Source organism: Melanotaenia boesemani, chromosome 21, assembly GCF_017639745.1.
Source record: "Melanotaenia boesemani isolate fMelBoe1 chromosome 21, fMelBoe1.pri, whole genome shotgun sequence".
Lineage (NCBI taxonomy): Eukaryota > Metazoa > Chordata > Actinopteri > Atheriniformes > Melanotaeniidae > Melanotaenia > Melanotaenia boesemani.
In genome coordinates, this window is record NC_055702.1 from 19,443,154 (window position 1) to 19,460,918 (window position 17,765).

The 17,765-nt window shown below is 40.0% G+C and overlaps 1 protein-coding gene across 1 annotated transcript in view; it reads left to right on the plus strand.

The window, feature by feature from the left end:
- Positions 1-17,765, plus strand: part of grid2ipb (glutamate receptor, ionotropic, delta 2 (Grid2) interacting protein, b) — a 37,347-nt gene that overhangs the window by 8,283 nt on the left and 11,299 nt on the right. Inside the window, exons 6-15 of the mRNA XM_041974078.1 lie at positions 6,916-7,197; positions 9,511-9,596; positions 11,007-11,076; positions 13,427-13,579; positions 13,724-13,879; positions 14,586-14,737; positions 14,910-15,044; positions 15,859-15,944; positions 16,158-16,308; positions 16,861-17,150. Coding sequence (XP_041830012.1) covers positions 6,916-7,197; positions 9,511-9,596; positions 11,007-11,076; positions 13,427-13,579; positions 13,724-13,879; positions 14,586-14,737; positions 14,910-15,044; positions 15,859-15,944; positions 16,158-16,308; positions 16,861-17,150 — 1,561 coding nt within the window. The remainder of the gene's footprint in view (positions 1-6,915; positions 7,198-9,510; positions 9,597-11,006; positions 11,077-13,426; positions 13,580-13,723; positions 13,880-14,585; positions 14,738-14,909; positions 15,045-15,858; positions 15,945-16,157; positions 16,309-16,860; positions 17,151-17,765) is intronic.

The window sequence follows — 17,765 nt, forward strand, 5'->3', positions numbered from 1 at the left end:
ATTTATTTATGTTCTTATTTAAAAACTACCTATTTATGTAGCTTTGTGTGCATATAGGTGTGTGTGTGTGTGAGAGAAAGAGAGACAGAGTAAGATCTGGTGTGTGTTTAAATTGTTATGTTTTTTTTTGTTTGTTTGTTTGTTTGTTTTTTATTTTTTATTAAGCACTTTTTGCTGCTCCCTGTATGAAAAGTGCTTTATAGATCAAAATTTATTTGATCTGAAAGCTGAAATCATGTCAAACTGGTTTCTTAAACATGACAGTGTTCTCCAATGGCCTCCACAGTCACCAGATCTTAATCCAGTACAGCAGCTTTGGGATGTGGTGGAACGGGAGATTCTCATAATGGATATGCATCCGACAAATCTGCAGCAACTGTGTGATGCTATCATGTCAATATGGAGCAAAATCTCTCAGGAATGTTTCCAACACCATGTTGAATCTATGCCATGAAGAATTACAACAGTTCTGAAGGCAAAAGAGGGTGTAACCCAGTACAAGCAAGGGGTACCTAATGAAGTAGCCACCTGAAAGTCACTCTAAGTTTGTTGCAGACTTGATTCATTGTATTTAAAATAGCAGTTTATGGTAGTAGCCTTGGCAATGACACATGTCAACCTAGGTCCACATGTCTTTGAGCAAATCACCCTACTCCACATCGCTCCCATTACAGTCATTGGTGTGTGATTATAGAGTAAAGGTGTAGCATATTGTATATACTGTACAGGTGCTGTATCAGTGTGTGAATAGGTAAACGGGATGCAAACAGTGAAAAAAAAAATCTGCAATATAAGTGACCATTTATGATGAACAGCTGTGAAGCACACCTGATTGCAGTGGTTTTTATTGAGTCACATCATCTTTTTCTTTTAATGCATGCTTCATGCTGTGCACAAAGCTTTCTTTTCTTAGCAGCATTGATAATGATGGTGTTTAATCTTGACTGCAGGGGTCAGTGGCTAGAGCTTGTTTGTAACTCTTTCTAAACCAGCTCACACTAAAACATTCGAAATAGCATCTCATAAGCCTTCCATACTTTATCATGGATGATTAGAACATACTGTATGTGTCCATGACTGATATAGAAGTGGAAGAAGTTTTATCTTCTCAGATCATTAAGATACATTTTTTGTTGTTTGTTATTCACAATTAGCACTAATTAAAGTTCCTTTGCAAATAATTCATGAACACTAACAGGCAAAAGTCTAGACAATCAAAGGTTCTCCAGAAGGTAGAAGTCATTAATGTTGATGACCTCTCCATGCTGTTGCTTTTGTTCCTTTATTGCCATAGCAACTGAGGAGTCAGAGATATCTGCTATTCACTGGGGGGCATCTTGTGCAGTATGGGAGGCTGTTCTGTCCTGCATGAAAGTCTTGAAAGGCAAAAAACTTCTTTTCATGTTAAAAGATGAGATGGGCTGTTAGAAGATATTACAGAGGCTGGTTTGACATGTATGTAGTCTTTTAAGACCGCTACATATCCCAAGTTATACCTGAACAATGTTGTCTGTGCTCTGAGTCATCCTGAGATCTTCTCACAGTTTGATGTTGAACACACTGAGCTGACTATATGGTGAGGATGACATACTATATTTGCTAAATATGAGCATGTTAGCACTTTCAGTGTCAGCATCACTTTGAGTACAGTCTCAGGAAGCTGCACGTGTAGTTATCTATGCTACACTCTTGGTTTTTGTTTCAGACATGTTGGACTTTTAAAGCAAACTGTTTTATAATCTACCTTTGATGAGCCACCTTTTAGAGCATCTCAGATGTGCCGTAATGGATTGGGATCTGGTGACCGTGGACACAGGTCATTAAGGGATGGATGTCGTCAGCAACAATACTTAGATTGGATGTGGCATTTTTTTTTATGTGGCATTGTAACAGCGCCCATTTGGTCATTAGGAGGTAAAAGTGAAATGAAAGTGACTATCCTCCACCTTTACACCACCAGCAGCTTGAACCATTGATACAAGACAGGATGGTCCCATGTGTTCATGTTGTAGCTACCAAATTCTATCTCTACTATCTGAATGTTGCAGCGGAAATAGAGACTCATCAAACTAGACTGCATTTTTCCATCTTCTATTGCCCAGTTTTGGTGAGCCCTTGGGATTTGTAGCCTCAGTTCCCTGTTTGTAGCTGACAGGAGTGGCACCCGGTGTGGCCTTCTGCTTGTGTAGCCTACCTGCTACTCTGACCTGCTACTACCACTGATGCTACTCTGTATACTTTGATTGTAATCAGTGGTTATTACTGTTACCTTTCTATTATCTGGAATCAGTCACTCTATTCTACTCTGACCTTTAGACATAATCTAGTCATCCAGACAACTGCTGCTCACTTACTCATGTTGTCTTGACTGAGTCCACATGCCTAAACGCACTGGGTTGCTGTCATGTGATTGGCTGATCAGTTTTTTCCGTTAACAAGCAGTTGAACAGATGCACCTAATAAAGTGAATGTTCACTGTAATAAATGTAGTTTTCATAATTATTTCTATTGTAAATATTTGTCCAACAAACTCTCTCCCCATGCTCAATGGATACTTGCAAAGAAATTAGGTCTGCTCTTAGTAGTTTTCTGCTCGTCATTCTTCCCTTTTGAGAAATCTGTCCCTTCCTCCCAGCTTGCTTCCTCCTCCACAATCCTCTTTAGACAATTATAAATCTTCTTTACAAACGAGGTCAAATCAGAGCACTCAATTAGTTTCCAAGAGTTGACACGGAAAACTTTTTGTGATGAGGTGGCTGTCTCAACAGATTGCAGTGCATTCGTTAGGTGATGAGTATCTGCATTAATGAAAGGATAATGCTGGTTGCAGCAGCTACATGCACACCTTCTACTGACAGGTGCTATATCTGTGTGCGAGACAGGGGCATGTTAGTACTCTGGTATGAATAAATACCAAACAGTGGTGCAGCGCAGATAGCAAACAGAGAGGGAACTGTGTGGGCTGCTTACACTTACAGCACCAGAGAACATTTATTTATATCTCAGGAGTCTGCTTATTGTAGCCAGCAGTCTGTGCTCAGGCAACACTTTGTCAGACTGCACAGATGTGCACCTTAAAACTGATCAAAGTCTTCACTGCAGAAGCAGTCACAGCAGGCTATTAATAAATGGCCCATATCTTAAACTAAACACATTTGTATAAGACAGCTTCTCTAAAACAAGGACTAGTAGGATAAAGGAGGAAAATGCTGACTGTTTTTAGTACAGCAAGCTACTTAAAGTTGCAGTGTGTGTCAAATTTCTGCTGGATGCTATTATGGTAGTTGTCTGCTTCTAAACCTGGAATATTTGGGTGAGGTTTCCCTGCAGTTGTGCCAGAGAAAAAGCTATACAGCAAGAAATATTTGACTTCTACTGAAAGTCTTTTGATGAGATTTTTTCCCTCTGCAGCAGTGATGCGGAAGAATGTGGCTGCAAATAGGTGCATTGAAGAAAAGATCTCTTTATCTCAATCTAAAAGCTAAATAACCCTAATCAAAAGTGACCACAAGTAAACTGTTAATAACACATAAATTATGTACATTTTGCTTAAATGTTATTACATTTGTTTGTACATGTTATTAAGTGTTGTGGTGCTGATTGGAGAGCTCCTGTAAGGTGAACATCAGCATGTGTTTTTTGATCCCGCCACCAGGGGGCGACTAGTTTACAATGTACTGTAAATAGTGTGTTTACATAAAGTGGTCACACGTTTCAGCTCAGTGGTTGTGAATACCTTTTTCAGTAACAATCTCTGCTCAGTTTTTGCTATCCACACTGGGAAAATGTTTGTTTTAATTTATCTGGATGAAGAACATAATGCATTTTGAGTTAGTCATTAGTGGTGCTTTATGTCTCAATGCAAAAATCAGGACAGTATTTAACTCTTAATACCTTGTTATAAGTTATTATTAAAGGTTTCAAATATTTATAAAGTTTATATATAATTAATAATTTCTTGGAAATGTGGTTATGACACATGACATTATTACATTTGCTCTCGTAAAAAGTTAATGTTAAAAACCTAATCCCCATCAAAATGTTTAGATTACCACAACAACTACAGTTTTTTAGCTATTCAAGATTTATAGGTGTGTGAAATGAACTTTAAATAAAGGCAGAATCTGTGAGTTATTCACCACATTACAGGAATATAATGGGATGCAGCATTTTTAACTGTTTTTGTTAATAAAGTACTTGAATTACTGTGACTGATTAAATTAACATTAACTGAGACTCATTTTTGCTGTTAAGTTGTTTTTTTTTCTCTCTCTCTATCTGCAATGAGTGTGTCCTAATTGCTTAATTTAGCCGTCAAAATTGTTGATGTAGCTTAATTAGCTTCTTATACACATGGACAGTGGTGGGTCTCAGCTCTGATAGTGGGTTTGCTGCTAATTATTCAACTGCTGCTGTTTTTCATTAAACCCCACACTTTATATGCTAATGGCTGATTCAGTGATCTGTAGATCAGCAGCAAATAGTCAGAACACAGCAGACTGGTGTAGGTGGGAATCAAAATGCTTGTTCATGTTGATTAGTGTTCCGACTCAGATCTTCATTGCATCATTTGCAGTGTTCCCAACCTAGTGTAGTTTCTGCCAGATCTAGCCACTTTTCAGACCTGCTCAGCGACTTTTTCATTGGGGAGAGTCCTCTATTGCTTGTATTCGCAATATGTCACATCTGTCTGATAAGTTATGCGTATTGTAATGTGATGGTCAGCTTCTATCATTGTACATCAGAGCACGTGTAGGTCAGCATGTTCTACATCACTGGAAAAATGACATGTATAATTTATTTTTTGGCTCTTGCAATTGTTAAAATTGTGTAACCGATCAATGTTAATTCCAAGTTCCTCATGAAGTCATGTCAAGGCAGATTGAGCCAAAGATTTTATGAAAAGAAGCTGAGAAACGTGCAAACTTTTGGTTTGGATCAAAGTAGCTGAGCCCGACGATCCTAAAGCCTGTAGTCATCACTTTGTTAAAGGTTTGGAAATCAGTTGTAGCTGCTTTCTTGTTTTACTCATAAAGATTTCAGTCATTGAGCAAGAAGCTAATAATAACACACGTTAGGCGAATTTTCATGTAAGGGTAAAATTTTTTTGTTAATTCACTAGGATGCCCCAGCAGTCTTCATGATGAAGATGATAGACTGGCTTTCTACGTAAAATCCTGATAGCGTGAAACATCTTGTTGCGGTTTTACAACAAGTGCATTTATTATTGATGCTATTAAAACACCAGGATGCACTCTTACCCAAATAGGAACAAAGCAGGATTTGTCATGAAGCGCCTTAATCCCATCTGCCAGGGTTAGCACAATACTGTCCACAAAATAAGAAAACCATGTTTGTATAGGTTTGCTACAAGCTAAAATGTGTCTGTAACACTGTGTCATACAGAAAGCTTATTACAAAATTGTAAAAATAAAACTCATTCATTCTTGTTTTATGCTAAATCCAGTTTGACACAGCAATAGCTAGCTCTGCGGCGTCACAGCAAAAAGGTTCTAGTTCATGTCGCCTCTGTTAGGAGTTAACATGTTTTCCCTGGACTTTCGTGTTAATTTGTATTTAAAGTAATTGGGGATTTAAATAGGGATTATACATTGTGTTTTGAATCTCACCTCTTCCCCCAATGAATTGACTGTTAGCTCCAGGTTGCCACATGTTATAGAAAATGGATGAATATGGCTTTGTATAAGTGCTTATGTTTCTTTGTACTGGAGGGTTTGAGAAGTTTTATTTTTCGCAGGATGAGATTTCAGAAAAAAAAAAGTTTTTACAGTGTCTTCATAATCTAAGTTTTAAAACGGCATATGTTTATGACATGTTCAGAAATCAATCTGGTTGATTTTTTGTTAGTTTTAAGGAGTTAAATGTATGCTAAGCTAAATGCTAATGGCTGCAGCTTTTTAATAGCTCACAGAATTTATGTTTTTTTGTTTTTCTTTTTAATCTTTTGATTAGGAGGTGTAGGATCCAGTATTTTTGCAGCTTCTGCAGTATACATAAGCAGCTGGAAGGTAGAATAGCTCATGTCTTACAACTTTGTGGAAGCACATCCACTGCATTCAATAAGCTGTCTAAATGATGTGTAATAGTTCCAATGGTGGGCCATTGTGGTTGTATCACTCCGTTGTTTTCGAAAACATCAACATCTTTACAACAGATGACATTTTGTTTGGTCATCAATCCATAAAGCCAAACAGTTAATGGTGTTACACATTTTTGTTCTTGATCTGAATAGATGAAGTGGATAAGGAGAGCTTCCTGCTCTGCGCTCATACTGACACAGAGGTGAGCTGTGGACGGAAGTGTAGGAGAGAAAGAGAACAAGTTGGTGTAGATGGAGAGAAAGAGAAAGATAGCAGAGGAGAAATCCCATGCCTTCTCACTCCCACACCTTTTTTCTCTTGCTGTATTCTGGCTCTGGTACCTCATGCTGCAGCATTCAGACTCCAGCAAGCAGTGAGTGACGCCACAGTTTCCTCATCGCCTTTCTCCCCAGTGACAAAATCTTTTCTCTCTGACTTAAGATTCAGCATCTTTTCTTCTCTCTGGGGACCACAGTTACCTTCAGAGGGGAGGACATCTATCCTTTTTTTTTTCTTTTCTTCAAAGCTGAGACATGAAGAGAGAAGCCTGTTGAGTTGGATCAGTAATGACTTGGGCTGTGAGAATTGTTTTACTGGTTTAAGTTGATCATTACTTTTTTTGTTCTTATTCTCTACTCACATTGGCTGACAAGATTTTTTATTGTAGATTGACTGTTTACAAAATGGACCGAGGGGGATCTGTGATGTAGATCCATCCTTATCCTTACTCCTTTCTTTGTCCAAGGCAACACCTGCAGCCAGATAGCTAATATAACCCGATTTTATCTCCCTCACACGCCACCATGTTCGCCAGAATATTTGTCCCCAAGAAGCACCGGCAGCGTTTCGACGAGGCTGTTTCCCAGAATGTGATCAACCGGCTCTGCCGCAGCAAGAGCATCAGCGAGCCACAGGGCAGAATGCGCCGTAGTCGGAGCGAGGATCACTCTGACCGCCGCCACGGGTCCAAAAGAGCCAGCTCAGTGCCGAGGGATGGAGGAGAACCTGGAGGGAGAGGTGATGCAGAGAGAGACAGAGGCTTGAGGAAGTCTGTCTCCGGGATACCTGCACACCCTCCCATTGGACCCAATCAGAGGTGAGCATCTATGAATGGTACTCTAAATTTTAATTTTCTGATGCAAAAACTTCAGTTTTAGGTGTTTTTAATACAAATTTAAGCTGCCAAGAAGTTATTCATGAGTATTTTCTTTTGTCTTTTTGTGGCAGCCACATAATCACACCCTTTTCTCTTTAAAATTAAAGCTACCACTTTTCTGTGTGTATATCCTCACTGACCCTTCAACTTCCCTTCACCCCCCCGCCTGCTAACATACCAATTACATGGCTGTCCAATTAATAACACCACAATGGACTTAGTGAAGGATTACAAGAGTTGCAGTGGTCCCCCCCCCCCCCCCCCTCCGACACACACACACACATACACATACACAAGCTGACTAAATCCTAATACTCTGCATGTCTTAATGAAATAGAAACTGAACACCTTTGGCTCAAAACAATAGGAGGGAGTATGATTGTGTTAACTGTGCGGCATGCTGCTGCATTTCCAGAACTAAGTAGAGCCCAAGAATGTTGTGTAACACAGTTGTGTCTCTGCAGTATCTGAAAAGATTGGCAGATTAAAAAAGATCGATAAAGACAGGGACACAGAAACAGATACTGAGATCAGTAGAGAAAAACAGTTAAGATACAGTAAAGGAGAAGAAGAAAGGGATGAAAAGATAAAGAGTTTTATATAAAACAGTCTAATAAAGAGATAAAGCATTTTATTATGTTTAATCCTTATTTGATTTCAGTGTTGGAGCTTGAGAAGAATCAGCTGAACGTTCTCCTCAAATAAGACAAATCTGTGCGGTGTTATTGGTGCAGGCTGATGGGAATCAGAAGAGTCCCGACGGTCACAGACAGTTTTTTGTCAAGTGTGCTCACAGCTGATACTGTACGCAGCCCAACACCCTCCTCACACACGCTCACATAACAAACATACAGTGCAACTTATCTTACATAACAGCCTGGAAATGCAGCTATCAGAGAATAGATTTGGCTGTTTTCTCTTCCCACCAAATCGTTTTGTTTTTTTTGTTTTTTTCCCATCTTGCCTCTGTTTATACAGTAAGGCAGAGTTGCCTTGAGTCATTTCCATGGCAACACGCTGTGGACATTCAGCACAACATCAATGATGTAAGGGGGACGTTCCGCCTCATCTGCGAGGGTAAATGTGAGAGGAGCATCTCCAGCTGCAGAATTTAATGATGTTGTATAGGTGAATATATCCAGATTCATTTGCAGACACAAAATCATGCTTGAAATCAAACCTGAAATAGTGTTTTTAAGTACATAAAAAAAATTCCCAAACTTTGCTTTCGATAAACAGAACGTGTTGTCCTCAACTGTTTGGACTTCCACCTTCTGAACAGGAAGTGACTAATCAAAGCGAGGCGACATTTGTAATGAGCAGTGAGTGATCTCCCTCCAGAGACCGCTCAGCTCCTCGTTCATTCACAAAGAGCTTTTGAAGCATCGGTGAATTTGCGGTAATAATTTGCAATAAGGCAGAAACAAATCATTAAATCAGTGCAGCACCTTTTCAGTTTTGATAAATTAGAAAAATTCAAAACATTTACCGAAGTCAAACTTCTGCTTCTCGAGACGTCAGTACAATTCTGATTGTACTGATGGTAAACTAGCCGATTAACCCACAATTAAAATAATCACAAGTTGTTTTAACTTTTAATAGCTGAGGTTCCACAATTTGAAAAATTTGAGAACCGATTGTGCCAAAATGGCCCTTTTAGAGACCTTGTTAGAAGTGTCTGTACTAAAACATCTAATTTCCTTCTTCACATGATCAGATTGGGCCTTTACAGAGATATTGTTTACATATTCTACTATTATTTGATAGAAGTTTAGTGTTATAGCTCCATCATCCCAAAGAGATATTCACCAGAGAAGGGATTTTGTTTTGTTGTTGTTTTTTAAGCAAGCTCAAAACATTTTTCATCTGTACTATGTGCCATCATTTATTCTTCCCCAGTAATTGTTTCCTTTACTATGACTCCATAATTATTCAAATAGACATAATGGTAACAGAGATGTACTCTTTTTTTAATGGACATGCAACTTTTGAGCAGAAACCTAAAACAAAGGTACAGGACTCAGAGAGTTAAAAGTGTCATACAGGTGTGCTACATTTTGAAAGACTCAAAGTCATATTCATCCTTAAAATGATGTTTTGATGAGTAAGGTTTCGGGCAACAGATCATTTGAACACAGTGTACAAAAAGAAATAGGAGCTATTACATAATCACCACCAAAGAGAGTCAGTCCCGGGTTAAGTAACTCTGAAGATGAGTTGTTGACTTGGTTCCTGTCTGCATCTCTTCCTCAGGATCATTCGTGTCTACAGGGGGAAAAAGAGCTTCGGCTTTACACTGCGAGGTCATGCCCCCGTCTCCATCGACTCCGTCATCCCAGGTACTGATCCTGTTATTAAACAACAGATAAAACATCAGTACAGCACAGTCCTCACAGACGCCTCCTCTCTCTTTGCGTGGCGGTTTGACCCAAACGTTGCTGTGTGTTGGCTGACGAGGAAGGGGGCAGATGCATTTCATGTGGGTGAGTCTGTTGTGGTTGCTAGCCAGAGGGGGTTGAAGGTGATCGGTAGGTGTTTTTTGTACGCTTGTGAGACTGTGAGTGTACCAGGAAGTGGATCGGTCTGACTCACCAATGAAATGTTAAGAGGAAAACACTCAGAACAGACTATGGTTTGCGTAGCAGGTACTCGTAGCCGTCTGTCAATGCAGTACAGATGTATTCAGGGATTTCACAGAGATTTTACAGCTTCTCTTTTTTCTGGCTGTTAAAAAGACTCCTACAGAACATTTGATACTTATACACATATTAATTCATAGAATGAAAGCAAATATACTTATTTCCCAAAGCATTATTGAATGCACTGAACGTCTCTGTAGTCATATTTTAGACCACTTTTACCACCTGCTGTGGCTTAAAAAGGCTCGCTACATGTATTAACTACAAAGCTGTCTCTCTCAGATCAGGACGGCAGCATTACTGGAGTTGAAAGTTTTGAATCATTTAAGTCATCATGCCTGCCCACATATATTTTGTGTGAGTATGGATAAAATATGACAAGTTGGGGTAATTTTCTATTTAGAGTTCTTGTGAATATGTTAATTACTGTTTATTTGTTGCCGTAAAAATACATGTAATTAATTTTTATTGCTCTGAATTGTGAAGTGAAGTTACAGTTAAGTTACAAATTTGCTAGATTCCTCTGTTAGGAGGGAGGTGTATCTGTGTGTGTGTGTGTGTTTGTATATGATAATGATGGCACTGTGCTCGCCCACAATCATCCCCCACCAACATGTGCTGAAGCGGCTCGCACGGACTGACTCAGTGGGCCTTATGGAGGATGAAATGGGAAAAAAAGCGGGGGTGGAAAGCGTGTCTCTCTTCGTGATCTGAGCACCAATTCTTCACTGATTAACCCAAAAAAGAGCCAAAATTAGAATAGCTAAACTTTGGATGTAAACAGATGTCAGTCCCATGTGAGGAAAAATTCAGCCTTGAGTTGACAGATGAGGAGGCGATAAGAACAGCACAGTCAAAACTGATTCCACCACAGCTTGTTTTGACAGCACAGTTTCCTTACGTAATGCAATTTTGCATGGAGCTCATCTCATTTGTTGATGGGCTTTGTTGGATATCATACAGAGACTGACAGCATCACATTAGTCACCATCTTTCACTGTTCTGCCCGTCTGTTCTGCACACCTTGTTAGTTGGGGAGATTGCTGCCAGGGTCCGTATTCAATCTGTGATTGATGTTAGATTTTTCTGTCATCTTTGTTTCCTTGTCAGATAGTCCTGCTGAGGAATGTGGGCTGAAACCAGGCGACCGCATCCTTTTCCTGAATGGGCTGGACATGAGGTGTGTTTTAAATGGAAAACATTACTATTAGCAGCAGTAGTAGATGGTAGTATTTTGCCTTTGCCTGCTGTCCAAGTTCTTGAACCTTACCATATATTTAGATGTCAGGGCTTGTTTTTCTCCAGGAGAAGCCATCTGCTGCCATTTATAATGACTCAGTATGAAAAACAGTTTTCACAGAGTCAGAAACAGCCCGTTTTTATCATTTATATTAGCAAGAGATGAAAACAGGAACACAGGGTTGGAAACGTCCTTTATCCTTTATTAAACACTGATGAGACAGGGAGACTCAAGACAGCTGTGAGGTAATGAAGCCCTGTCAACGTTTCCCCTCACATGCATCACATACACAGAGCCAGCAGATTTTGCTCTTTTTGAGTGTATAAAATGCTTCAAAGCAGTGAGTCGATTTCACAGCAGATGATTCAGTGCTTCACGAGGTTTCAGTTTCATCCTCCCAACCGACAACCCAACAGCCTTGATCTGCATAGAAGCTTGCCTTGCTCATGTCAAACACTGAATGAGCAGCTGCTTTTAAGCAGCCATTTATATCACCTGATCAATTAAGGCAGACTGGGAATAATTTAATCATAATGGGAACATGCCTTAAAGAGACAGGAGCTATAGCAGCATTTGAAACAAAATGTGCTGCAGCAGTGTACAATATGAGAGAATCATGTGTTGTTTGAACATTAAAGCATGTAGACCTGTTATAACGTAGAATAAAGTATTGAATAATGAACTGGTAAATAATTATGTGGTCAATTGACTGTGGATTTGAGGAGTATTGCAGCCTTACACTTATAAGGTCACCAAACCCTAAAACTAAAGAAAAAGAAATTCTGTTGTATTGCCTGTTTTACTCTCAGAAAGACAATGGCATGTAAAATTAACATGATATTCTATATAAAAGATGATCTTAAATTAATCTTAAATAGTTTATAAAGATTTTTCAATATAGTAATTAACATAAAGCATCCAGACCATGACATAACAACAAGTACTTACAGACAAAAAGATGAATTGTAAGGAGTCATTTCAGCACAGTGTCAAAAAAGGACTATGGATGGATGAGTGACATCTTAATCTATAATGTACAATGCCATATAAAAGTGATATCAAAGAGAAATGCAGTATGATATCAAAATATATGATATAATTCCAGTTAGGTCTCATTAGGCAATGTTAAAAATTCCACATTTTCTAATAGAAACTAAAATAATGTTCTCTATTGGCCGTCTCTTGTAGTGAATCTGTTCTGTTTTGGAAACAGAGAGTATCTCTTAAAACAATTATCGAAACCATGAACTGATAAATAAAATGTTTACCAAGGTTAAAAATAAGAATTAAGTGTGAATAAGTGTAGTTTTTTTCATTGATTAGGATGTCCCCTGATGGACATCTGCACGGGTTTCTTGTTTTAGAACTAGAGGCCCCACTAATTTCCCTCATATACAGTTATCACGTAGTTTGTTCATTAGTTTTAAACACATTTCAGAAAACATGCATCCTGACGGAGGGCACAAATGAAACAAAACTCAGCGCACTTTGACACGTGTGTCTGTGCAGGTAACTCATACATAAGAAGATGCATGTGACCACAGAGCTTTTACAAAAGATGAACTTTTCTTGTGGGAGTCAGTTCTTTTGTGGACTTTGCAACCTCTTGACCTTCCGCCTTTTCACAGAGCAAGTGTGGGAGTGCAGATAAGAAACGAAGTGTGGCTGAAACTGATTTGTGTTTATATGAACTCAAATACAACACATCAGCTGATGTATATATGCCATTTTAGTTTTAATGCTGCATAAAGAAACAGTATTACTCATCCCACCCTGACAGCTTTGCAACAGGAAGAATTGCAGCACTGTTCCCATGGCTGCTTGATGTGCTGATTTGATTGCCGCTGTATAATTTCGCTGCTCTCCCTGATAACATGGTGCTGCAGCAGTAACAGGTGATCAGGAAAACAGTGGGTGTTGTTCACCAGAAAAAGAAAAAGAAGTGGAAGTTTCAGTGTGGCACATACAAAATGAACATATGCCGAACAATTATATATTTCTTAGGATGCTCAGTCTGTAACTAAAACATGTCATTCTCACAGTGATCGTGACATTAATTTTATACAATATGGCAATATTGGATAAGTGGACAGAAACTGGAGAACATGAATTGTAGATATAAAGTGTAAAAAAGTTTCTTTTTTAATTTTTTTTCTGTTTATACCTGTTATTGGTTGCCAAAATCTAAAAAATCCACTTCACAGTGAGAGCTCCTAAGCCTCTCGCTTTTCAAACTTAGTGATTTTTATTTAAACTAAAAGTTTGCTTTTTTGTTTTCCCTTTGCTGTAGGAACTGTTCCCATGAGAAGGTGGTGTCCATGTTGCAGGGTAGCGGGGCAGTGCCCACACTCGTGGTGGAGGAGGGTCCATCTGACTTCTCTTCCGACCAAACTAACCAAGATGAACCCCCAAGTCTGGCCCCCACCACTTTACCACGCTCAAGGTTTTTGATCTGAAATGTTCTACTGGAACAAATTGACATCAAAGCCACGGAGTATACAGAAGAAACTAGAAAAAGCATCAATATGGTAAAAATAAGTTAAAGGAAAAAAATAAAATGATAACATTTCTTCGATCTGCTGTTCAGGTCTCCGGCCCTCAGTTCTCTGCAGTGGGTGGCAGAGATTCTTCCACCGAGCATCAAAGTGCACGGGCGGACCTTCAGCCAGCAGCTGGAGCACCTGCTCACCATCCAGGAGAGATACACTGTCTGCAAAGCCTTAGAGACCTTCTTCCAGCACAGGTCAGCAGGTGTAGGGTCAGAATGGTCTGCAGAGTTAGACAGAAAAGTATGGCATTTTCAGATGGAAAATAGAGCATCTGTTGAAAGTATTTATTTTATTTTAGGATGTTGGAAGGTGGAATTTTGAGCTGCCATGACTTCTCAGAACTACACTGAATTTTCTTGCATAAAACAATGCAAAATTATGTCAGTGCAGCTAAAAGATAGATAAAAAAAAAAGATATATCCGTTCTACTGGATTAATGCTCTTTGAGATACAGCTTCATTTGGCAGGATAAGACACTACTTTCAGTATCTGTCTGGCTAACTTACAATGACAAAAAAATCAACCTGGGAAGCTCAATATATAAGGCTGTAGAGGATGTTCTAATAATGTTGCTTCAAGGATGAAGTGATGTAAAGAAGATATGATGGTGAGTTAGCACTACTGTAAAAACAAACATGTAATGTAGAGGGATCAAAAGCAAAATTGTAAAACCATACAACATTCACACTACAGTCAAAGGCATAAATCCAACCATAGCTAACATTATCCTCCCACCTTTTTCACAATGTATTTACACCCTTCATTCAGCTGTGAAGGCCACTAAATGAGCAAAGAATTCAAATCAAAAATAAATCCTTTCAATGACAAACCAACCAATCCTCCAACAGTAACCAGGTTGGTTATGTAAACACTGCATGTGTGGATTTGTTGTGTTTGCAGGAATGTGGACACCCTGATAGTAGATATATTTCCAGTGTTGGACACTCCGGCCAAACAGCTGATCTGGCAATTTATCTACCAGCTACTGACCTACGATGAGCAGGAGCGCTGCCAGGGCAAACTGTCCCGCTTCCTGGGTTTCAAGAGCAGTGGTGAGCCAGAATGCACAATAAATAGGGATTATCTGCATCCATGAAAACCATTAAAAATACCAGTCATGCTGGATTTTCTTGTGTAATTTAAGATTTTATTTCTGCATGATTAGCCTAAACATTACATGTCAAATTATAGCAAAATAGCTGACTGTGCGCTTGTGTTTCGTAGCGGTGTTAGATCCTGACGGAGGTACAGAGCACCACCGACGGAGCAGCTCTGTGCGTGTGACGGGAACATCGTACCGCAGCAGCATCCGAGAGAGGAGCTCTGACGACTGCATCATCGGGACTCACTTGGGAATGGGTACGCTGCTCCTACAGAAAACAGAATACAATTCTGTGGTCCTACAGGCAAAAACAGACATTTTACTCTGCAACAAATGACGACTTTTTAGTCAATTTCAGCTTATCTTACCATCCAGTTGACAACCTCATAGTCTTGGTTCATTACAGCTTCTTTTTAGTGATAACGCTAAAAATCCGTATACTAAAATGGCAAAAACAAAACGAAACATTGCTGCAATATTTCTACAAAATCTGCTGTGGGCTTTTAGAAAAATCCCCCTTGTTTTTACTGTTGTGTTTTTGTTTGTTTGTCTTTGGATGGAATGCAGACTGTAACAGTAAAAGAAAAATACTTCTTATTGTAGTATTTCACTGAGCACTGCATCCAGCCGTGAGTTGAGCTGCTTAGAGAGCTGTAATATTTGCACTGGTCAGCTCCCAGGTGGGTCTGTCTGGAAGAGTTACAACATGGAGTAGACTCAAGCAGAAAAAGATGTGTGCCCAGGAACCTCTCTTGAGTGCATCCCCACTTCATTCATTATCTTCATATATCAGCTGCCTCCGCTTTGAAAAGCTCCCCAAGCTCTCAGTTTTCCAGCATGTAAACAGTGTTTATTTCCACCTGAAGTTATATCAGGCTTTTAGAATTACATCCAAGGTTTCCCCTTGTTTCCCATTACCATTACTAACTCCTGTTCCAAGAGCCAAGCTTTTGCCTTTCTGCGTCTCCATGCTGTTCTGCTCTGCTTCATCACCTCTTCTCTCTGCTGGAGGTGGATGGATGGAGGAGGCTTACGTCCATGTGTCTCTCTTCATGCTATATTGTGCTTTAGGAATTCATGTCGATGAATGTGGGAGCCCAGAGGAGAGGCAGTCAGGAGATGGAACCTCCTTCCCCGAGTCCCCTGACCTAAGTCATGTAGGTATACCTGCGGCTTTTAATGGCCTAACTCCTCTGCACCTGGCATTATCGATGCTAGCTAGTTATGTTATCTGTGCTCTCAGGTCTCACACAATTTGAAGGTCTGCTGATGCTAAATCTGATTATTGAATTTGAAAGCTTAAAACTAGCAGACCCTCAAAGGAAAGCAGCGATTGTGTGCTAACCAGCTGATCATACCTCCACCTATAGATGACAGGTGTGTACACGGAGCTGGAGAACATGTACGCGGGGAAGAGTGTGTCTCCACTGCAGGGTGGCTCCCCCGCAGAGCCCGAGGTGCCGGGACAGACTGAGGCCTACGGCCGCTCTCTCTCCCCCCTCACACTTCCCCCTCTCACAGGTACTCCGGGGTTGACTCGCACACCCAAATCTGCATACACACACAGATGACAAAGCATTGCACATGCTTTCAGATACATGCTTTCATCACTGGTTTGAGGCCATTACCCATCATAGATTTATGAAAAAGTGAAAATTTTGGGCTTTGATGGCAGATGGCTGATGCCATGTTCACATCATGTCAGATGTGTAAATACAAGATATTAAGTGAGGTTAAAGGAGGCAAAAAACAGCAGATTCCCCAGTTAAAAGTGACTGTCTGATGTGAAGATGGCACCACAACCACTGATTTTTGAATGTGTTTGAGTCAGAACTCATTCAAATCCTACAATCTGTATGTGCATACAAGCCTGCAATTTATCCTTTTGTTGCCAAGGTAACCTGTCTGAAAAATCAATCCTCATGGTAATAACATGATGATGAATGTCAGATCATTTCTGCTAGAAAAAGTGGAACTATACATTACAGCCCCCTAGATGAAAATGCTCAGCAGAAGTTGGGATAATCATGTGCGGTGTATGCGGCAGCCATGATTGATAAACCTTCTCTACAGGTAATCGGAAATCCGGTCTGTCCCTTTCCTGGAAGGAGCCTCTCCCCACCCCTGTGTATGAGATCCACCACCAGAGCAGTGTGGACTCCAACCCTTACGTCAGCCTGGAGAGCCCCCCTGCCTCCCCTCAACTCTCAGACACGCTAACCCGCCGCAAAAAGCTGTTCACCTTCTCCCGCCCGCCTCGTAGCCGGGACACAGATAAGTTCCTGGATGCCCTGAGCGAGCAGCTGGGTCACAGGGTCACTCTGGTGGATGACTTTGTACCCGGGGAGAACGACTATGAGGAAGTGAGCAAAAACATCCTTAAATAACTTGTTATGTTTTAAAATATGTTGCAATGATTTGTGCCACTAAACTAATTGTGACAGTTATATGCATGAGGTAATGGAGAAAACAAGCAACAATCATCCATGCTTTAGCTTTATTCTGTAGAGGATCGTCATGTCACCTGACACTGGCATCTAAGCATGCTTAGAATGAGAATGATGGGTGAGGCTGCTTGATGACATTTTTTCCTACTTACCTGAGTTCAGGCCACAGAGGCAACAGGATAAGGAAGGAAACACAGACATCCCTCTCCCCAGCAACCCACCCCCAGCTTTTTTTGTTATAGAAAAAAAAGTTTAAAACTTCTCAGTTATACTGACATCACAAAATCTCCGCTATAATCTGACTGCCCCACCCCAGCATTCATCCAGCATCATCTCCCCACCTGCATACCTTGATGTTAATATTTGTCCAGACTGTTTACAATTTATGAAGATGATCTAAAACAGATGAAACCACCAGATGTGATGACTGTTAAAAATTCTTTGGCTGATTAAACTTAGTGATTACCAGTGAAGTATAGATATGAGTGATTAAATGCATAACCCGCAGGATCATCTTAAGTAAAACATGTT